This window comes from Denticeps clupeoides, chromosome 7, assembly GCF_900700375.1.
Source record: "Denticeps clupeoides chromosome 7, fDenClu1.1, whole genome shotgun sequence".
NCBI classification, from domain to species: domain Eukaryota; kingdom Metazoa; phylum Chordata; class Actinopteri; order Clupeiformes; family Denticipitidae; genus Denticeps; species Denticeps clupeoides.
Window position 1 is genome coordinate 257,479 of NC_041713.1, and position 20,382 is coordinate 277,860.

Below are 20,382 nucleotides of genomic sequence, written 5' to 3' on the forward strand. Positions count from 1 at the left end.
AGGCGCTCTGGTAAATGCTGTAAATGTGGGGAATAAAGACACAGACACGGTGAGAACATTCAACAAGCCATTTAAAGCTCCAACAGTTCCTGTCCCCAGACGTGACCGTAACCCCGCCCCCGTCCCCCCCGTCCCACCAACTTTCACCGCCGCAAGTTCTGAAGCTGCGTGGGAACTCGAGCCGGCAGCGGAGCGGTAAATAAACTCGGTCCAGAAGGGAAATGTGTGTCTGACGTCATTAAAGGCGAACAAATCAGAAGGAGCCGGCGTTACTGGAGTCGCCGCTGGTGTTGCCCAGGTTCCCCTCACTAGGAGAACCGGAGGCGGACAATGGCTCTTCCAAAGGATCCGTGGCGGTATGCGGGGGAGGGGGCCACGCCCTCCGGCCGGCTTTGTCCCCGTGTAGTCAGGGCGAGGCCGGGAGGGGCAGAATCCATCTCTGGCCAGTTCTAGACGGAATCACGTCGTTCATGCGCTGGTAGTAGCCTGGTGGGTACCACACTCGCCTATGAACCAGAAGTCCCAGGTTCAAACCCCACTTACCCCATCATGTCCCTGAGCAGGACACTTAACCCTGAGTGTCTCCAGGAGGGGCTGTCCCTATAACTACTGGGTGGTAGTAGCCTAGCGGGTAACACACTCGCCTGTGAACCAGAAGACCCAGGTTCAAACCCCACTTACCCCATCGTGTCCCTGAGCAGGACACTGAACCCTGAGTGTCTCCAGGGGGGGACTGTCCCTGTAACTACTGACTGGAAGTCGCTCTGGATAAGGGCGTCTGGTAAAGGCTGTAAATGTACATGTCATGGTGGGTGTGGACAGAGGACGCTCGGTGGTCCGGCTCTGAACCCCCCTTCCAAAACAGAGATCAGTCTCAACAAAGAGCTCGGCCCGGCACACAGTCACAGATTTACACATCTGCTTCACCGCGGCACTAAGCCGCCGCCGTGAATTAAATGGGGATTACTGCTGCGCCATGGCAACACAAAGGGGCTTTTGTGGGGGTAAGGGGGGTTGGCCGGGGGTCCCGGGATCAACATGGTCAGGGATTTGACACGACAGCAACCGGGCAGATTGTCCATCTTCTCCCCCTTCCTCTGAAGCCGGGGCTGGGCCAGAAAAACAAGGCAGTAAAACGCGGGCCCGGCTCGTAAAGGAACCTTTGTTTCCGTCCCTGTGGCTTCAGTAGCTTCTGTTCTCTGTAGCACAACGCTGCATTCACAGCGGCACGGTGAGATTTACTGGAGAAGGTTCATCAGATGGAGTCCAGAACCGTCTGTGTGTGCGGTGTAGTTGGCTGAGCCTGCAATCTTCCAGTATGCACAGAAGACCAGTCCGGCTGATCACAATCCCACGTCTGTGTGCAGGAGAGGCAATAATTCCATTTTATAACCTTGACTAGCGGAGTCGTGTCCATCGTGAGGTGTGTAGAGATGTAACTTTATCTCTGTACACTACCCTTTGCATAATGTGTAATACTTTATATATATTTCTTCTGTAGTCGCAGTATCGTGGGTCTGTGGGAAACACGATATGAAAGTCGAAAGTGACGTTATTGCCATTGTGAGACACAGCAGCACAGTGGCACGGTGAAACGTGTCCTCTGCATTTAACAGTCACCCGGGGACGGGACCTTCATCAAGGGGGTGGATTAAGACTTGAACCGGCAACCTTCTGATTACGGGGCCGCTTCCTTAACCGCTAGGCCACCGCTGTCCCTCAATGTTTTTAAGGGCTTAATACGAGACTTTATCTTTCTGGAACGTCCCATGTCTTTCTCTTCCTGAGGTCTGATAAAATGTTTATGGGACTATATTGCTGAGAATATTATTTTCCATCAGGCCTTGTAAATATGACAAATCTGGGAGATTTTAAATAAGACACATATGGACAATATAATATAAATAAAATAATTTACATAAATAAATATAAAAAGATAACATGAATTCGAATTTTAACGAGTAATGACACTTTACAGCAACATCTTTTTCCCCAGAAGTTCATCTGAGTGGTTTGATGTCGATTCTAACCCTAGTCTGTTTTCGGTCTGGACTCGACCTGGACTCGACCTCATCTTCATCTTGACTATAACACGGTAAATCAAATAATAAAAAAAAAAGTCCACCAAATGGCATCACACACTTACACAACGTCGACCTGCTGGTGGATTCTTCATAGAGACTCAGTTCTTTAATACCTTCAAGCCACCAAGCAGGTAATCAAAAGGAACCGATGGGTAGACTGATGGACCTCCAGAAGATGTGTCCCCTGGACCTGATGGCCTCCTCGCTGCTGGATCAAATCAGGGAACCACGTCATAATTCACATTATTTTACATTAGATGCATATTAGTAATCATGGATGAAATTCCTGCTCTGGAGCATCTGTAAGGGTTGAAGCAGGAAGCCCAGTCTGCACCAGCAGCTGGGTGGCATGCCAAGTGAGGAAAGATGACACCGGGTGGTGGCATCTCTCCCCCCGGTGGCTTGGATGAAGGCACATTATTATGAGGCCTGAACACTAGTTAACACAATCAGAACACTGTATTAAATAAACCAAAATAACATTATCATTAGCTTTTAATTGAAAAAGTTAAACCTTCATAAGCGCAACAGTCAGCTGCATAAGTGGAATATTTTTGTGCGAGTTAAAATGACAACATGGATGAACATTTCATCTTTTATTGTAAATAACATTTTGTACACTGGACTTTGCACTGCAAGTCCATAATCATTATAAAAATCCACACACACACACACACACACACACGTTCTTTTGCTTACTTCAGGGTTCTCTAAGTTCCTCCAAAACAAATTCTACAATACTGTCTAGCTGCCTTGAACATTTACTCTAGCAGCCATTTTCATCAGGATCTCAGTACAGAATCGGTGGGCCACCGGACACTCGAACCCTGAGCTAAACAAAGTCGTCGCAGTGTTGGGTGGACCAGTGGACCTTGGGGGTTTACCTGCACAGGTAAGCTAAGCTCCGCCCTCTTGACACCACCCCTCTCCAATTGGCCTTCCCTTCTAGATACACACACACACCTCCCTTTAAGCAACGTGACTGGGGTCCATTCACCCTGCATCTCCATCATCAACGTTCACGGTCCATCAAGGGTCGACGCCCTGCCCACCCACACCTTAACACTAATAATTCCATAGTAATTTTTGCAAAACCAGCTGCTTTTACATGAGGATACATTTCATTATATTTCTGGAAAACTACTAAGCAGTTCATTGTTCTGGAGTAAATATATAATATATATATATAGATATTCTTACTTATACAGCGTCGCTATAAAAAAATGGCGAACCACCAGATTATAAATAAAAATAGAGATTTCACATTGAATACAAAAAATAAAACAAATAGCAAGGAAAGAACATTCAGTGAAAAGTGCATACGACCCACTCTTCTCCTCAACCAGCGCACCACTGATTCAGGAGGACCAACAGAGCTACAGTTGGAGCATTTCACCCAACTTCATGGTCATTCTCTGTTCAATAAAAAAAAAAAAAAAAAAAGTCTTTGGTTTATCTGAAAACACGAACAACGGAGAGGACCAGACAAGAAGGTTCACATGTAGAAAGAACAATACGGGTGAAATGGATGACCAGGCACGATGGAACCCTGTCTGAAGACAGAAATACTGGAAGACTGGAGCTGGGAAATAAATCAGCCTCAGCAGGACTACTAGTTGTGTATCGCCATGGTAACAAGCATACAGCATGCCAACCACCAGGAGGTCAGAAGAGGTGACAGAAAAACGAGAACACTTCCCGACTTCCAGTCACCTGACCCGAACGGCACATTGGCAACATGACGGCACTTCAGGTTCTTTGGAAACGTTCTCCAGGTTCTAGGTGATGCATGTAGAGTGTGTTTTCGTAAGAAAGCGTGCCCACACCATGCATTTCCACCATCGTCCCAGCAGGAATTCTGTAGGAAAGTAAAGTGTGGAACGGAGGAACCTGTGGTCTGGCGCCCCCTGCTGGTCCTCAGCACAGGACCTGGGAGAAGGCGTGTCGGAGCAGCTCATCCGCGCTGGGCCGCTGTCTGGCTTCCACGAAGATGCGCTGCAGGAAGTCATGGGTGTGGTCCGAGATGTGTGACGGCAGCAGGGGGTTTGTGGGCTGGGTGGCAATTTTAAAGATGGCTGCCATGGCTTCGTATTCCGCCCAGGGGGGTTTCTCCGTTAGCATCTCCACCACAGTGCATCCCAGACTCCTGTGTGTGCAACCACATACACACACAAACCATCAGTCCATCTGAAACCTGCCTGCCTGCTCCTGGGATGTAGAATAAAAACCAGGTCTCACACACACACACACACACACACACACACACACACAAAGGAGGAGGAGGTCCAACACTGTTGAGGACCACAGGAGTGCTTTTGTGGAAATGTTCTCCTTTGATTGATGACAATGTGTGAGTCCTAGACAGGGCGTCCCCATCAGAGTAGAGCTGGGAATCCCTTGGTACGACTGTAGGCTCCTCCCATTTCAGTGACCTCAAATGTTTTTGTAAACACACCTCACCAAAGATCAGCCTGAGACCGGATCAACGGCAAAATTAGCAGCAGAACCAGATCCGAAGCCTACAGTCCCAGAGCAGAACATTCAGACCTGCAGAACAGCGAATCCAGGTCTGGAACCTGGAGAACCTGGCAGCGTTTCATGGGGAAATATGAATATGTTACGTCTGATATGAAATCCTCACCAGACGTCGGCCTTGCGCCCGTATCCCTCCCCGCTGATCACCTCCGGACTCATCCAGTACGGCGTTCCGGTGACGGAGCGGACTCCGCTGGTGGACATGCAGATGGTCTGGAGACGCTTGCTGGCGCCGAAGTCTCCCAGCTTCACGTTCCCCGCCAAGTCCCGCAGGATGTTGGCACCTGAACACATTTACATTTACCAGGCGTCCTTATCCAGAGCGAGTTAAGGTCAGTAGTTACAGGGACAGTCCCCCCACTCAGGGTTAAGTGTCTTGCTCAGGGACACAATGGTAGTAAGTGGGATTTGAACCTGGGTCTTCTGGTTCGTAGACGACGAACTAGGCTACTACCCACTAGGCTACTACCACCCCACGGGAGGACGGAGAACTAAAGTGTTCTAGAAAAGCTCTTCCACCTGTTCTAATATTTCTAATAAAAATGTTCCTTTTTTTCTAGTACATTCACGACACCGAGGACCAGTGGTGGCCTAGTGGGCCACGAAACGGACCTGTAATCAGAAAATTGTGGGTTCAAGGCCCCGTCCCCACACGCCTGTCATGGTGTCCACTGTCACCAAGGGTGACGGTTAAATACAGAGGACACGTTTCACCGTGTGCTGCGCTGTGCTGTACCATCTGCTGGTTTTATATCGTTCTCACCTTTGATGTCCCGGTGCACAATCATGTTGCTGTGCAGGTAGGACACGCCCTCCAGGATCTGGCGGGTGTACTTCCGGGTGACGTTCTCAGTCAGGGCACCGTAAGCCTTCAGCTGGTCCTTCACAGAGCCCTGCACGAGACACCCTGGTCACATTCCGTCCTACTGCAGCATTTCAAAAGACGAGGGTTCTACAGACCCCTGGCATGAACTCCATGAAGATGGTGAGGGTCTTCTCACTGTGGTCTCTGAGGCAACCGTAGTACTGGGCAATGCGCTCGTGGTGGAGGTTCTTCAACAGCTGAATCTCACACTCCAGAGCACTGACCTCCTGCAGGCAGAGAAGAAGACCGTAGAACCCGCTCCACGTGCCAGCAGTGGCGGCGTGAGGTTCCTCACCTTGCTGGTCTCGGGGCTGTCGGGGTCGAACTGAACCTGCTTGGCTGCCAACTCCCTGCCGGTGTCCACGTCATAGCAGAGGTACACCCTCCCAAACGCCCCCTGACCCAGCAGTTTACCCCGCCGCCACGTCACCGGGGCACTGGGGGCTGGGGACACACGCCAGTTAGAGAGAGGTGGAGAGTGAGTGTGTGTGTGTGTGTGTGTGAGAGTGTGTGTGTGTGTGTGTGTGAGAGTGTGTCCGTGTCCCTGTCATAGCAGAGGTACACCCTCCCAAACGCCCCCTGACCCAGCAGTTTACCCCGCCGCCACGTCACCGGGGCACTGGGGGCTGGGGACACACGCCAGTTAGAGAGAGGTGGGGAGTGTGTGTGTGAGTGTGTGTGTGTGTGTGTGTGTGTGTGTGTGTGTGTGTGAACGTGAATGCTCACACTTGTGTGCGACGCTTCGCTCCTGTGGGCGGAGTCGGCCCTGTGGGTCCACCAGCTGCCAGCTGGCCAGACTCTCCTCGCTGCCGTTCAGAGAGCGCCGCGACGGCACCAGCGTGAACAGGTTACCCTGGGGACGCCGTATCCGTGGGAACGTCCGCCGACCTGGAACAACGTGGTTGATTCGCTGATCAATAAAATGCATTCTGGTGACCTGTAAACCACACCCAAAAATATGAATAATAATCAGCAGCCGTGACGTGTCCACACCTTCACTCAGGTCCTTATGGTGGAGGGACACGTGGTATCTGCGGGGGAACGTCCCGCCCTTCCCCACCTTCTCACAGTCTGGAGAACAGAAGTACACGGAGCGTGAGGCTGTGGAATTAGACCGTCTGATGTTGCTAGGAGATGTGGCCACGCCCACCTGCGCCGTCCTGCCGGTTGTCAGGGTAACTCTTTGCTCGGTGCATGCGCGACTTCCTGAGGGCGGGGCTGTGAAATACGGCAGGCTGTTAGTCAGCGCCGGTTCAGGCCCGAGTCTCACGTCTGTCCATCAGACCGTCTCACCTGTCCGAGTCCCGGTCCAGAGACTGGCAGCTGCCGGAGACGGAGTTCTCCGTGCTGCTCCACGGGTCCAGCACCTGGTCAGATCATATTAATAAATTCCACCCAAATACATACACAAGTACAGATTTTATTCCTTTTATCAATTCCACTGACGATGTACACAAACACACCATGTTGGTGTCAAACCAAGTCTCATTTCCCCGAGTAACGCTGTCTCCATTAATCTCATCACGCATGTGGCACAGAATCCTGTAGCTCAGTCTGGTCTCTCTCTGCCTGTCCCTCTGTTCGGTTCGTCTGTGTCTGTCTCTGCCTGTCCCTCTGTTCGGTTCGTCTGTGTCTGTCTCTGCCTGTCCCTCTGTTCGGTTCGTCTGTGTCTGTCTCTGCCTGTCCCTCTGTCCAGTCCGTCTTGTGTCTCTCTGTGCCTGCCTGTCCCTCTGTTCGGTTCGTCTGTGTCTGTCCCTCTGTCCGGTCCGTCTTGTGTCTCTCTGTGCCTGCCTGTCCCTCTGTCCGGTCCGTCTTGTGTCTCTCTGTGCCTGCCTGTCCCTCTGTCCGGTCCGTCTTGTGTCTCTCTGTGCCTGCCTGTCCCTCTGTCCGGTCCGTCTTGTGTCTCTCTGTGCCTGCCTGTCCCTGTGTCCGTCTCGGCCTGTCCCTCTGTTCGGTTCGTCTGTGTCTGTCTCTGCCTGTCCCTCTGTCTGGTCCGTCTTGTGTCTCTCTGTGCCTGCCTGTCCCTCTGTCCGGTCCGTCTTGTGTCTCTCTGTGCCTGTCCCTCTGTCCGGTCCGTCTTGTGTCTCTCTGTGCCTGCCTGTCCCTCTGTCCGGTCCGTCTTGTGTCTCTCTGTGCCTGCCTGTCCCTCTGTCCGGTCCGTCTTGTGTCTCTCTGTGCCTGTCCCTCTGTCCGGTCCGTCTTGTTTCTCTCTGTGCCTGCCTGTCCCTGTGTCCGTCTCGGCCTGTCCCTCTGTTCGGTTCGTCTGTGTCTGTCTCTGCCTGTCCCTCTGTTGGTTCGTCTGTGTCTGTCTCTGCCTGTCCCTCTGTCCGGTCCGTCTTGTGTCTCTCTGTGCCTGCCTGTCCCTCTGTCCGGTCCGTCTTGTGTCTCTCTGTGCCTGCCTGTCCCTCTGTCCGGTCCGTCTTGTGTCTCTCTGTGCCTGTCCCTCTGTCCGGTCCGTCTTGTTTCTCTCTGTGCCTGCCTGTCCCTGTGTCCGTCTCGGCCTGTCCCTCTGTTCGGTTCGTCTGTGTCTGTCTCTGCCTGTCCCTCTGTTCGGTTCGTCTGTGTCTGTCTCTGCCTGTCCCTCTGTCCGGTCCGTCTTGTGTCTCTCTGTGCCTGCCTGTCCCTCTGTCCAGTCCGTCTTGTGTCTCTCTGTGCCTGCCTGTCCCTCTGTCCGGTCCGTCTTGTGTCTCTCTGTGCCTGCCTGTCCCTGTGTCCGGTGCGTCTTGTGTCTCTCTGTGCCTGCCTGTCCCTCTGTCCGGTCCGTCTTGTGTCTCTCTGTGCCTGTCCCTCTGTCCGGTCCGTCTTGTGTCTCTCTGTGCCTGCCTGTCCCTCTGTTCGGTTCGTCTGTGTCTGTCTCTGCCTTTCCCTCTGTCCGGTCCGTCTTGTGTCTCTCTGTGCCTGCCCGTCCCTCTGTCCGGTGCGTCTTGTGTCTCTCTGTGCCCGCCTGTCCCTCTGTCCGGTGCGTCTTGTGTCTCTCTGTGCCTGCCCGTCCGTCTGTCCGGTCCGTCTTGTGTCTCTCTGTGCCTGCCTGTCCCTCTGTTCGGTTCGTCTGTGTCTGTCTCTGCCTGTCCCTCTGTTCGGTTCGTCTGTGTCTGTCTCTGCCTGTCCCTCTGTTCGGTTCGTCTGTGTCTGTCTCTGCCTGTCCCTCTGTCCAGTCCGTCTTGTGTCTCTCTGTGCCTGCCTGTCCCTCTGTTCGGTTCGTCTGTGTCTGTCCCTCTGTCCGGTCCGTCTTGTGTCTCTCTGTGCCTGCCTGTCCCTCTGTCCGGTCCGTCTTGTGTCTCTCTGTGCCTGCCTGTCCCTCTGTCCGGTCCGTCTTGTGTCTCTCTGTGCCTGCCTGTCCCTCTGTCCGGTCCGTCTTGTGTCTCTCTGTGCCTGCCTGTCCCTGTGTCCGTCTCGGCCTGTCCCTCTGTTCGGTTCGTCTGTGTCTGTCTCTGCCTGTCCCTCTGTCTGGTCCGTCTTGTGTCTCTCTGTGCCTGCCTGTCCCTCTGTCCGGTCCGTCTTGTGTCTCTCTGTGCCTGTCCCTCTGTCCGGTCCGTCTTGTGTCTCTCTGTGCCTGCCTGTCCCTCTGTCCGGTCCGTCTTGTGTCTCTCTGTGCCTGCCTGTCCCTCTGTCCGGTCCGTCTTGTGTCTCTCTGTGCCTGTCCCTCTGTCCGGTCCGTCTTGTTTCTCTCTGTGCCTGCCTGTCCCTGTGTCCGTCTCGGCCTGTCCCTCTGTTCGGTTCGTCTGTGTCTGTCTCTGCCTGTCCCTCTGTTCGGTTCGTCTGTGTCTGTCTCTGCCTGTCCCTCTGTCCGGTCCGTCTTGTGTCTCTCTGTGCCTGCCTGTCCCTCTGTCCGGTCCGTCTTGTGTCTCTCTGTGCCTGCCTGTCCCTCTGTCCGGTCCGTCTTGTGTCTCTCTGTGCCTGTCCCTCTGTCCGGTCCGTCTTGTTTCTCTCTGTGCCTGCCTGTCCCTGTGTCCGTCTCGGCCTGTCCCTCTGTTCGGTTCGTCTGTGTCTGTCTCTGCCTGTCCCTCTGTTCGGTTCGTCTGTGTCTGTCTCTGCCTGTCCCTCTGTTCGGTTTGTCTGTGTCTGTCTCTGCCTGTCCCTCTGTTCGGTTCGTCTGTGTCTGTCTCTGCCTGTCCCTCTGTCCAGTCCGTCTTGTGTCTCTCTGTGCCTGCCTGTCCCTCTGTTCGGTTCGTCTGTGTCTGTCCCTCTGTCCGGTCCGTCTTGTGTCTCTCTGTGCCTGCCTGTCCCTCTGTCCAGTCCGTCTTGTGTCTCTCTGTGCCTGCCTGTCCCTCTGTCCGGTCCGTCTTGTGTCTCTCTGTGCCTGCCTGTCCCTGTGTCCGGTGCGTCTTGTGTCTCTCTGTGCCTGCCTGTCCCTCTGTCCGGTCCGTCTTGTGTCTCTCTGTGCCTGTCCCTCTGTCCGGTCCGTCTTGTGTCTCTCTGTGCCTGCCTGTCCCTCTGTTCGGTTCGTCTGTGTCTGTCTCTGCCTTTCCCTCTGTCCGGTCCGTCTTGTGTCTCTCTGTGCCTGCCCGTCCCTCTGTCCGGTGCGTCTTGTGTCTCTCTGTGCCCGCCTGTCCCTCTGTCCGGTGCGTCTTGTGTCTCTCTGTGCCTGCCCGTCCGTCTGTCCGGTCCGTCTTGTGTCTCTCTGTGCCTGCCTGTCCCTCTGTCCGGTCCGTCTGTGTCTCTCTGTGCCTGCCTGTCCCTCTGTCCGGTCCGTCTGTGTCTCTCTGTGCCTGCCTGTCCCTGTGTCCGGTGTGAGACGTACACACTGCTCGCTGGCCTCTGGGATGAACTCCCCCTCGCTGTTGATGCTGGTGTAGGATCCCTGGCGTGCGATTCGCTGCTGCCTCTCAGGAACGTAGCCAGGAGGCGGGGAGCTCCGCCCTGCATTTTGGGAGCCTGGTGAAGGAGGAGAGTAGAAAATGCTTCTGATTGGCTGTCATAAGATTGTGGTTTAAATGGAAAAAATTAAATATACAGGGAATAAACATGGTCTCTGACCGTCAGATCGGCTGTCATCCTAATAATAAAATATCTGAAGTAAAGATGCTGAATGGAGAGGTGAAAGGGCGACCCCTCCCTATACCACCCACCCCCACACACTAAACCTGTCTCCAAATCCGATTGGCTGACGGCCAGCAGGCCATTGCAGGGCAGCCAGTGATGGTGGACAGGAAAAGGAAGAGGACCCACGGAGGAGAGGAAGCTGTGACAGGACGAACAAGAGAGGGGGAAAGTGATGGAACTGGCGTCCGACTGAACGTAATCAGCACCGCCACGTAGGGTGGCAGTGCTCAGTCGGTACTGAATCTGGTACTGGGTATGATACTGAATCTAGTACTGGGCATGGTAGTGGTACTGAATATGGTGCTGGATCTGGTACTGGTCATGGTACTGAATCTGGTACTGGTCATGGTAGTGGTACTGAATCTGGTACTGGGCATGGTACTGAATCTAGTACTGGGCATGTTAGTGGTACTGAATATGGTGCTGGATCTGGTACTGGTCATGGTACTGAATCTGGTACTGGTCATGGTAGTGGTACTGAATCTGGTACTGGGCATGGTACTGAATCTAGTACTGGGCATGGTAGTGGTACTGAATCTAGTACTGGATCTGATACTGGTCATGGTACTGAATCTGGTACTGGGCATGGTAGTGGTACTGAATATGGTGCTGGATCTGGTACTGGTCATGGTACTGAATCTGGTACTGGTCATGGTAGTGGTACTGAATCTGGTACTGGGCATGGTACTGAATCTAGTACTGGGCATGGTAGTGGTACTGAATATGGTGCTGGATCTGGTACTGGTCATGGTAGTGGTACTGAATCTGGTACTGGGCATGGTACTGAATCTAGTACTGGGCATGTTAGTGGTACTGAATCTAGTACTGGATCTGGTACTGGTCATGGTACTGAATCTGGTACTGGGCATGGTAGTGGTACTGAATATGGTGCTGGATCTGGTACTGGTCATGGTACTGAATCTGGTACTGGTCATGGTAGTGGTACTGAATCTGGTACTGGGCATGGTACTGAATCTAGTACTGGGCATGGTAGTGGTACTGAATATGGTGCTGGATCTGGTACTGGTCATGGTACTGAATCTGGTACTGGGCATGGAAGTGGTACTGAATATGGTGCTGGATCTGGTACTGGGCATGGTACTGAATCTAGTACTGGGCATGGTAGTGGTACTGAATCTGGTACTGGGCATGGTACTGAATCTAGTACTGGGCATGGTAGTGGTACTGAATATGGTGCTGGATCTGGTACTGGTCATGGTACTGTGTCAGAAGTGCTGGACTCACTGGTGGACGGGTGTCGTCCCCTGGTCTCACCAGACTGGTAAGCCACGCTGACATCTCCTGTGGACTGAGATGCTTTGATCCGCACCTGCTTACACACTGTGTGCTGTGAAGGTGATGAGGCCTGGGGAGAACACACACACACACACACACACACACACACACACACACACACACACACAACCATTGGTCAATGCACAGAATAAATAAATGCACTTGGGAGAAATTGAGGTTAAACTGATGCTGGATTATGATGAAATGTAAAAACAGAACTCTGCGCCATCTTGAATTATAATCAGTGTTACCGCCTTGAGACATGAGACATGTCTTCGTTGTGTCCCTTTGTCTTATCCAATCTGAGTAGAGTTGAGCGCCAGGTCAGGTCAAGTGTTTGTTTTGACTGAGTGAACAGATATGCCATTCACAACCCCTTCAATTACCAATCAAATCCATCATGCAGGTCATAACACAGACCCGATCAATCAGAGCACTGTGTGTGTGTGTGTGAGTGTGTGAGTGAGTGTGTGTGTGTGTGTGTGAGTGTGTGTGTGTGTGGTGTGTGTGAGTGAGTGTGTGTGTGAGTGAGTGAGTGTGAGTGAGTGAGTGTGTGTGAGTGTGTGTGTGAGTGTGTGTGAGTGAGTGTGAGTGAGTGTGGTGTGGTGTGAGTGGTGTGGTGTGTGAGTGAGTGTGTGTGAGTGAGTGAGTGTGAGTGAGTGAGTGTGTGTGTGAGTGTGTGTGAGTGAGTGTGTGTGAGTGTGTGTGAGTGAGTGAGTGAGTGAGAGAGTGAGAGAGTGAGTGAGTGAGTGAGTGAGAGAGTGAGAGAGTGAGTGAGTGAGTGAGTGAGAGAGTGAGAGAGTGAGAGAGTGAGTGAGTGAGTGAGTGAGAGAGTGAGTGAGTGAGAGACTCACGTTGTTGTGCTCCTTAGGGAGCAGCATGATCTTAATGCTCTTCATGTTGGAGCTGCGGTCCAGCAGCTCAGTGGCTTTATCCAAATCATCCTGGTCACGTAGGGGGATGGACAACTGCATGCACACACACAGACAGACACACACACACACACACACACACACACACACCTGATGTTTGTGGTGGATGTGATGAACAATTTTTCATTTTTATGTGGCTACATGATGTACCTCATTATTCATATAGTGCAGCTCCAGCTTCTGACCAAAAACGTTCTTGACCTTTTGCTGGACTTCCTCAAACTGCACCGGGCGAGCAAACATCAGAATCCTGCACGCACGCACACACACACACACACACACACACACACACACACATTAAAAGAGGAAACTAAGATGGCTTTAGCTCTGTAACTCCACCCATCTGCATATCTGTGGGTTCTGAGGTGGCTACAGACAAACCACAGGCCCCGCCCTCAGAACACACACACACACACACACACACACACACACACACACACACACACACACACACACAACACAGGAGAGCAGCTCCTACTCACCTCCTCTCCCCGCTGAACTCAAACTTTACTCTGATGTCCTCCTGGAACAAGAAGAACATAAGTAACAGCACTGCACACAGAAGACAAGCCCATTAACTGTCTAATTGTGTGTGTGTGTGTGTGTGTGTGTGTGTGTGTGTGTGTGTTCATGTACCTGTCGGTTGTTAGTGCCAGCCGGCTTCGGCTTGGCGGTGTCATAGGAAGGAGGGAGCTGCCGACGTGTCATCTGAAGAGCCACCAGGTCCTTCATTATGGAGTGGAGAGCCTGTCGCTCATCTGCAAAGAGAAGATGTGGAGCATCAACCATCATCATCATCATCATCAGGCCACAATCACACTGCCTGGATCAATACTGATCTGATCACATGAAGATGAGCTCGGCTCCTGGATTAAAAACCCACAGCAGGTAAAAATACAGCTTGTGCTCTAATTCCAATAACCAAAGTAAAAAAAAATTAATAAAATACATCTGAAGTAGTGGGAGCCAAAAATGTTGCACAATGTTGAAAAGAAGATATTTAAATGCCCAGTCAGTAAATCTGAGGCTGGTGTGGTGCAGACTCATATTTTTTATACAAAACAGCGATATTTCCCTGTATGGATAAAATATCAGCACGTAAAATATTGCAAAGTATCGCGATTTATCGATATTTCTAACAGCCATAGTGTGTTACATACCTGCTGTGTGTGATGATTATGAAGGGTGTGTTTGTACAGACATACAAAACTTTTATTAGGACACAACAGGGAAACTCACTCATTTTGCTGGTGTGTGTGTGTTCTTGATCTAGATCAGCTTTGGAGATCTTCACACTCTCTGGTCCTCAAAAAAACAATCAACAACCTGCAGGGATGAGACACACACAATCAATCCCGGCTGTCCCAGCAGGCAGGTAACACACACACACACAATCAATCCCGGCTGTCCCAGCAGGCAGGTAAAACACACACACACACACACACACACACACCAATCCTGGCTGTCCCAGCAGGCAGGTAAAACACACACACACACAATCAATCCCGGCTGTCCCAGCAGGCAGGTAACACACACACACACAATCAATCCCGGCTGTCCCAGCAGGCAGGTAAAACACACACACACACACACACACACACACACCAATCCTGGCTGTCCCAGCAGGCAGGTAAAACACACACACACACAATCAATCCCGGCTGTCCCAGCAGGCAGGTAAAACACACACACACACACACACACACACACACCAATCCTGGCTGTCCCAGCAGGCAGGTAAAACACACACACACACAATCAATCCCGGCTGTCCCAGCAGGCAGGTAACACACACACACACAATCAATCCCGGCTGTCCCAGCAGGCAGGTAACACACACACACACAATCAATCCCGGCTGTCCCAGCAGGCAGGTAAAACACACACACACACACACACACACACACACCAATCCTGGCTGTCCCAGCAGGCAGGTAAAACACACACACACACCAATCCCGGCTGTCCCAGCAGGCAGGTAAAACACACACACACACACACACACCGTCCCTGACAAAAGTCGTGTCGTTTATGTATTTTGTAGAAACACCTGCTATTAACCTGACTTTTAATTAATCAATTGGTGTTAGAAATAAATCTGTTTTCAATGAATTAGTTTCACTGGAAAATGATTTATCATTTAATCAAGACAGAAAGGTCAAATTTTGGCAAGACAAAAATATGTCAGCAAATGAAGTCGTGGTGCTGCGAGATCCAAATGTAACATCTTGTATGACTTCCATGAGCTTGAAGGGCCGCATCCATGCGCTCTGGCAAGAATTCATACAATTTATTGATGAAGTCATCAGGAACAGCGAAGAAAGTTCATCAGTATTTACATTTCCAGCATTTACCAGACGCCCTTATCCAGAGCGACTTACAGTCAGTAGTCACAGGGACAGTCCCCCCCTGGAGACACTCAGGGTTAAGTGTCCTGCTCAGGGACACGATGGTAGTAAGTGGGGTTTGAACTTCTGGTTCATAAGTGAGTGTGTTACCCCTAGGCTACTACCACCCTACTACCATCAATATTCTTTGGTTTCGTCTTCCATGCTTCCTCCTTCATCCTACCCCACACTTCCTCAATGATGTTCATGTCTGGTGACTGGGCTGGCCAATCCTGGAGCATCCTGATCGTCTTCACCTTGAGGAACGTTGATGTGGAGATGGAGGTATGTGATTGAACACCATCCTGCTGCAGTATTTGGCCTCTTTTATGGTTGGGAATATAGAAGGTTAACTAAGATTTCTTGGTATTTCAGACTATTGATGTTGCCTTCCACCCTGCAGCTCTCTTGCACACCCCCATACTGGATGGAACCCCAGACCATGATTTTTCCGCCACCAAACTTCACTGTTTTCTGGGTGAATCTCGGATCCATGCGGGCTCCAGTAGGTCTCCTGCAATATTTGCGGCGACTGTGGTGTAATTCAACAGAAGATTCATCTGAAAAATCCACCTTCTGCCACTTTTCCAGCGTCCATCTTTTTAACAGGCTGTGGGCCTCCGCAAATGCCACACGGTTTTTCAATTGTCTTTGTTTAGTTCTGGCTTCTGGGCACTGATTCCACCATGGAGGCCGTTTCGAGACAGAATCCCACAAACCGGGACTTCAGGTGACCAGGTCTCGTGGAGCTCTGCTGCAGTGGAAAATGGGCCGGCCTTGGATTCTCGAGCCAACAAACGGTCCTCTCGAGCAGCTGTCTTGCGGGGTCTGCCTGACCTGGGCTTGTCAAAAACGTCCCCAGTCTCTTCAAATCTTTTTTCTATCCTCTGTACTTGACGCTGAGACACATTGAAGGTGTCGGCCACATCAGCAGTGGATCTGGTCTTCAGCCTCTTGATAATCAACACTTTAGTCTCATGGTGAACGTTAGGCATGTTTGCAGAGGTCTAGTTAAAAAGTGAAGTGATTGTCACATGTGATAAACAGCAGCACAGCACACGGTGCACACAGTGAAATTTGTCCTCTGCATTTAACCGTCACCCTGAGTGAGCAGTGGGCACCATGACAGGCGCCCGGGAAGCAGTGTGTGGGGACGGTGCTTTGCTCAGTGGCACCTTGATGGATCGGGATTCGAACCGGCAACCTTCTGATTACGGGGCTGCTTCCTTAACCGCTAGGCCACCACTGCCCCAGGTGTGTATAATTGTGTATAGTTGCAGTTGATGTGAAGGTCTAGTGGGGTTCTGGGGTTCATTTTATACACACCTGACACCTAATTGATCCATTATTAGTGACAGGTGACGCTCATATGACACGGGACAACACTTATGTCTGGACTCAGTGGGCTTGACCAAGTTTTGGACAGTTTCGTTTTGCACTGAAACGTTATTACAAAAGCTGTTGGGAATAAAATGAAAAAAAAAATCTTCATTGGAAATAAGTTTCAGCCGCACTTGCGGTCAATTTGTACACAAGCGACAAGACTTTAGTCAGGGACTGTACACACACACACACACACACACACACACACACACACACACACCCCTCAACATCTCGATACGAAGGTTGCTTCTCCGCTTTCATGAGATGGCGGGAAAGGGCTGCAGCACCTGGAATTGTGGGTAATAACCCGCCACAGGAATGCGCGGCATGTTCCCCCAGCGGCGCGCTCCGGTATGACCGCGTCCACCACAATCCTCCGGACCTTCCTGGGACCTTCTCTCCACAGGTCCGCCGGCAGGAGAAGCCCCCCCCACGTCACGGCCGGTGGGCGGGGCTGACCTCTGACCCGCCTGTCCGCTCACTCACCTGAACCCGCGGCGGGACGCGGCTGTCGCGGCTCGAACCGCCCGCTCCATTCTCCTGGCGCGCCAGGTCCGGGTTCCTCCGCGGAGAACGTCGCGGTTCTGCTGGCAGGAAGTTGAGGTGGAACTTCAGCGGCGGCTCCTCGCGCTGTTCGTCATTTCCTGGCGAAGAGAACAAGTTCTGCAGATGTTCTGCAGATGTTCTGCAGATGTTCCTCCAGACCGGACACGCCCGAGGTCGCGGTGGGTCGAAGGTCACGCCGAACTGCAGCGGCCACGGCGGGTTCGGGGGAGAAAAGCGCGCCGACAACACGCGGGGACGCGCACTGGTGGCGCGCCTCGGGCGCGCGCACGCACGCAGGCGTGACGTAGGACGCGCGTGTCCACGGCGGGTTATGGGAGATGGTTTATGAAGCGCTTTCCTGTCACTATACAACTACTTTTAAAGTCAACTATGAAAAATAGAATTTATTACGCTCATATGTACACGCATATCGTTAATGCAACTTCCCACGTGTGGGGACTAATAAAGGTCCATCTTATTCCACTCCAAAGACAAACAGAATGACGTGGGACAGATAATAAAGTGCAGAGTACCACACCATTACATTATAATAAGGACAGAGTGGATGTGCATGTACAAGTCCAGGGTGGCAGCATGTGTATGTGGTGTGTGTGTGTGTGTGTGTATATTAGGGCGGTATCAACGGATCGATAAAAATTGATTTCATCAACGTTCGGCAACGAATTTCACAATCGATCCGTTGTGTCGCACGACGCAGAGACATTTGATGATTAAAAAAAGTTTAGTTGAGCTCGGTGCCAGCAGAGATTTTCTGATTTGTATAGTTTTTTTTAAAATAAATGATTTATTGTTCTGGCAGCTCAGGTGACACTTTTTTGTATAAAGGGTTGGAAATGAATGCTTTTCTTGTTTAAATTTTTAAAATAATCATTAGTAGCAGCCCTAGTGTATATGTGGTGTCTATGGGATGAGTCCTGTAGTTAATTAGGAGTTGAGTGTTGATAGCGCTGGGATAGAAGCTGGTCCTGAACCAGGATGTGCAGGGTGAACTGTAGCGTGTGGTGGACTTTACTTTACTTTACTTTACTTTATTTAGCAGACGCTTTTATCCAAAGCGACTTACAAGAGGAAGACACCAGCAATTCTCGTTCGATTTCTATAGAATATTGAGATTATAAGCAGCAGGGTGAAAAGTGTGTGCAGGCGTGTCTCATCTGTGTTGATGCTCTTCATTCTCCTCAAGTGTTGGGAGTCACTGGGCATCTTTATAATGTGCTGGAGGGTCTTCCTGTTCTCCGAGGTGATGTAGAGTACCGTGCTGTTATGTAGTATGTAATGTTAGAGTACCACGCTGTTATGTAGTATGTGATGTAGAGTACCGCGCTGTTATGTAGTATGTGATGTAGAGTACCGCGCTGTTATGTAGTATGTGATGTTAGAGTACCACGCTGTTATGTAGTATGTGATGTAGAGTACCACGCTGTTATGTAGTATGTGATGTTAGAGTACCGCGCTGTTATGTAGTATGTGATGTAGAGTACCGCGCTGTTATGTAGTATGTGATGTAAGAGTACCACGCTGTTATGTAGTATGTGATGTAAGAGTACCACGCTGTTATGTAGTATGTGATGTAAGAGTACCGCGCTGTTATGTAGTATGTGATGTAGAGTACCCCGCTGTTATGTAGTATGTAATGTTAGAGTACCACGCTGTTATGTAGTATGTGATGTAGAGTACCGCGCTGTTATGTAGTATGTGATGTAGAGTACCGCGCTGTTATGTAGTATGTGATGTAGAGTACCGCGCTGTTATGTAGTATGTGATGTAGAGTACCGCGCTGTTATGTAGTATGTGATGTTAGAGTACCACGCTGTTATGTAGTATGTGATGTAGAGTACCACGCTGTTATGTAGTATGTGATGTAGAGTACCGCGCTGTTATGTAGTATGTGATGTAAGAGTACCACGCTGTTATGTAGTATGTGATGTAAGAGTACCACGCTGTTATGTAGTATGTGATGTAGAGTACCGCGCTGTTATGTAGTATGTGATGTTAGAGTACCACGCTGTTATGTAGTATGTGATGTAGAGTACCACGCTGTTATGTAGTATGTGATGTAAGAGTACCGCGCTGTTATGTAGTATGTGATGTAGAGTACCCCGCTGTTATGTAGTATGTGATGTAGAGTACCACGCTGTTATGTAGTATGTGATGTAAGAGTACCACGCTGTTATGTAGTATGTGATGTAAGAGTACCGCGCTGTTATGTAGTATGTGATGTAGAGTACCGCGCTGTTATGTAGTATGTGATGTAGAGTACCACGCTGTTATGTAGTATGTGATGTAAGAGTACCACGCTGTTATGTAGTATGTGATGTAGAGTACCACGCTGTTATGTAGTATGTGATGTTAGAGTACCGCGCTGTTATGTAGTATGTGATGTAGAGTACCGCGCTGTTATGTAGTATGTGATGTAGAGTACCACGCTGTTATGTAGTATGTGATGTAAGAGTAACACGCTGTTATGTAGTATGTGATGTAAGAGTAACACGCTGTTATGTAGTATGTGATGTAAGAGTACCACGCTGTTATGTAGTATGTGATGTAGAGTACCGCGCTGTTATGTAGTATGTGATGTAGAGTACCGCGCTGTTATGTAGTATGTGATGTTAGAGTACCACGCTGTTATGTAGTATGTGATGTAGAGTACCACGCTGTTATGTAGTATGTGATGTAAGAGTACCGCGCTGTTATGTAGTATGTGATGTAGAGTACCGCGCTGTTATGTAGTATGTGATGTAGAGTACCGCGCTGTTATGTAGTATGTGATGTTAGAGTACCACGCTGTTATGTAGTATGTGATGTAGAGTACCACGCTGTTATGTAGTATGTGATGTAGAGTACCGCGCTGTTATGTAGTATGTGATGTAAGAGTACCACGCTGTTATGTAGTATGTGATGTAAGAGTACCACGCTGTTATGTAGTATGTGATGTAAGAGTACCGCGCTGTTATGTAGTATGTGATGTAGAGTACCCCGCTGTTATGTAGTATGTGATGTAAGAGTACCACGCTGTTATGTAGTATGTGATGTAAGAGTACCGCGCTGTTATGTAGTATGTGATGTAGAGTACCACGCTGTTATGTAGTATGTGATGTAGAGTAACACGCTGTTATGTAGTATGTGATGTAAGAGTACCACGCTGTTATGTAGTATGTGATGTAGAGTAACACGCTGTTATGTAGTATGTGATGTAAGAGTACCACGCTGTTATGTAGTATGTGATGTAGAGTACCACGCTGTTATGTAGTATGTGATGTTAGAGTACCGCGCTGTTATGTAGTATGTGA

General features: G+C 50.4%; 1 protein-coding gene across 1 annotated transcript; it reads right to left on the reverse strand.

Moving 5' to 3' along the window:
- Positions 1-2,665: 2,665 nt before the first annotated feature.
- On the reverse strand, positions 2,666-17,346 carry map3k3 (mitogen-activated protein kinase kinase kinase 3). The gene is made up of 17 exons (XM_028987023.1): positions 17,012-17,346; positions 13,995-14,081; positions 13,392-13,513; positions 13,238-13,278; positions 12,906-13,005; positions 12,678-12,791; positions 11,773-11,893; positions 10,226-10,359; positions 6,778-6,851; positions 6,635-6,702; positions 6,478-6,555; positions 6,211-6,372; positions 5,780-5,928; positions 5,580-5,711; positions 5,383-5,512; positions 4,726-4,903; positions 2,666-4,230 (listed from the first exon to the last, which is right to left on the reverse strand). Exons 2-17 carry the CDS (start codon positions 13,996-13,998, stop codon positions 4,002-4,004), a joined length of 1,836 nt encoding a protein of 611 aa, XP_028842856.1. The 5' UTR covers positions 13,999-14,081; positions 17,012-17,346; the 3' UTR covers positions 2,666-4,001.
- Between the last annotated feature and the right edge of the window lie 3,036 nt (positions 17,347-20,382).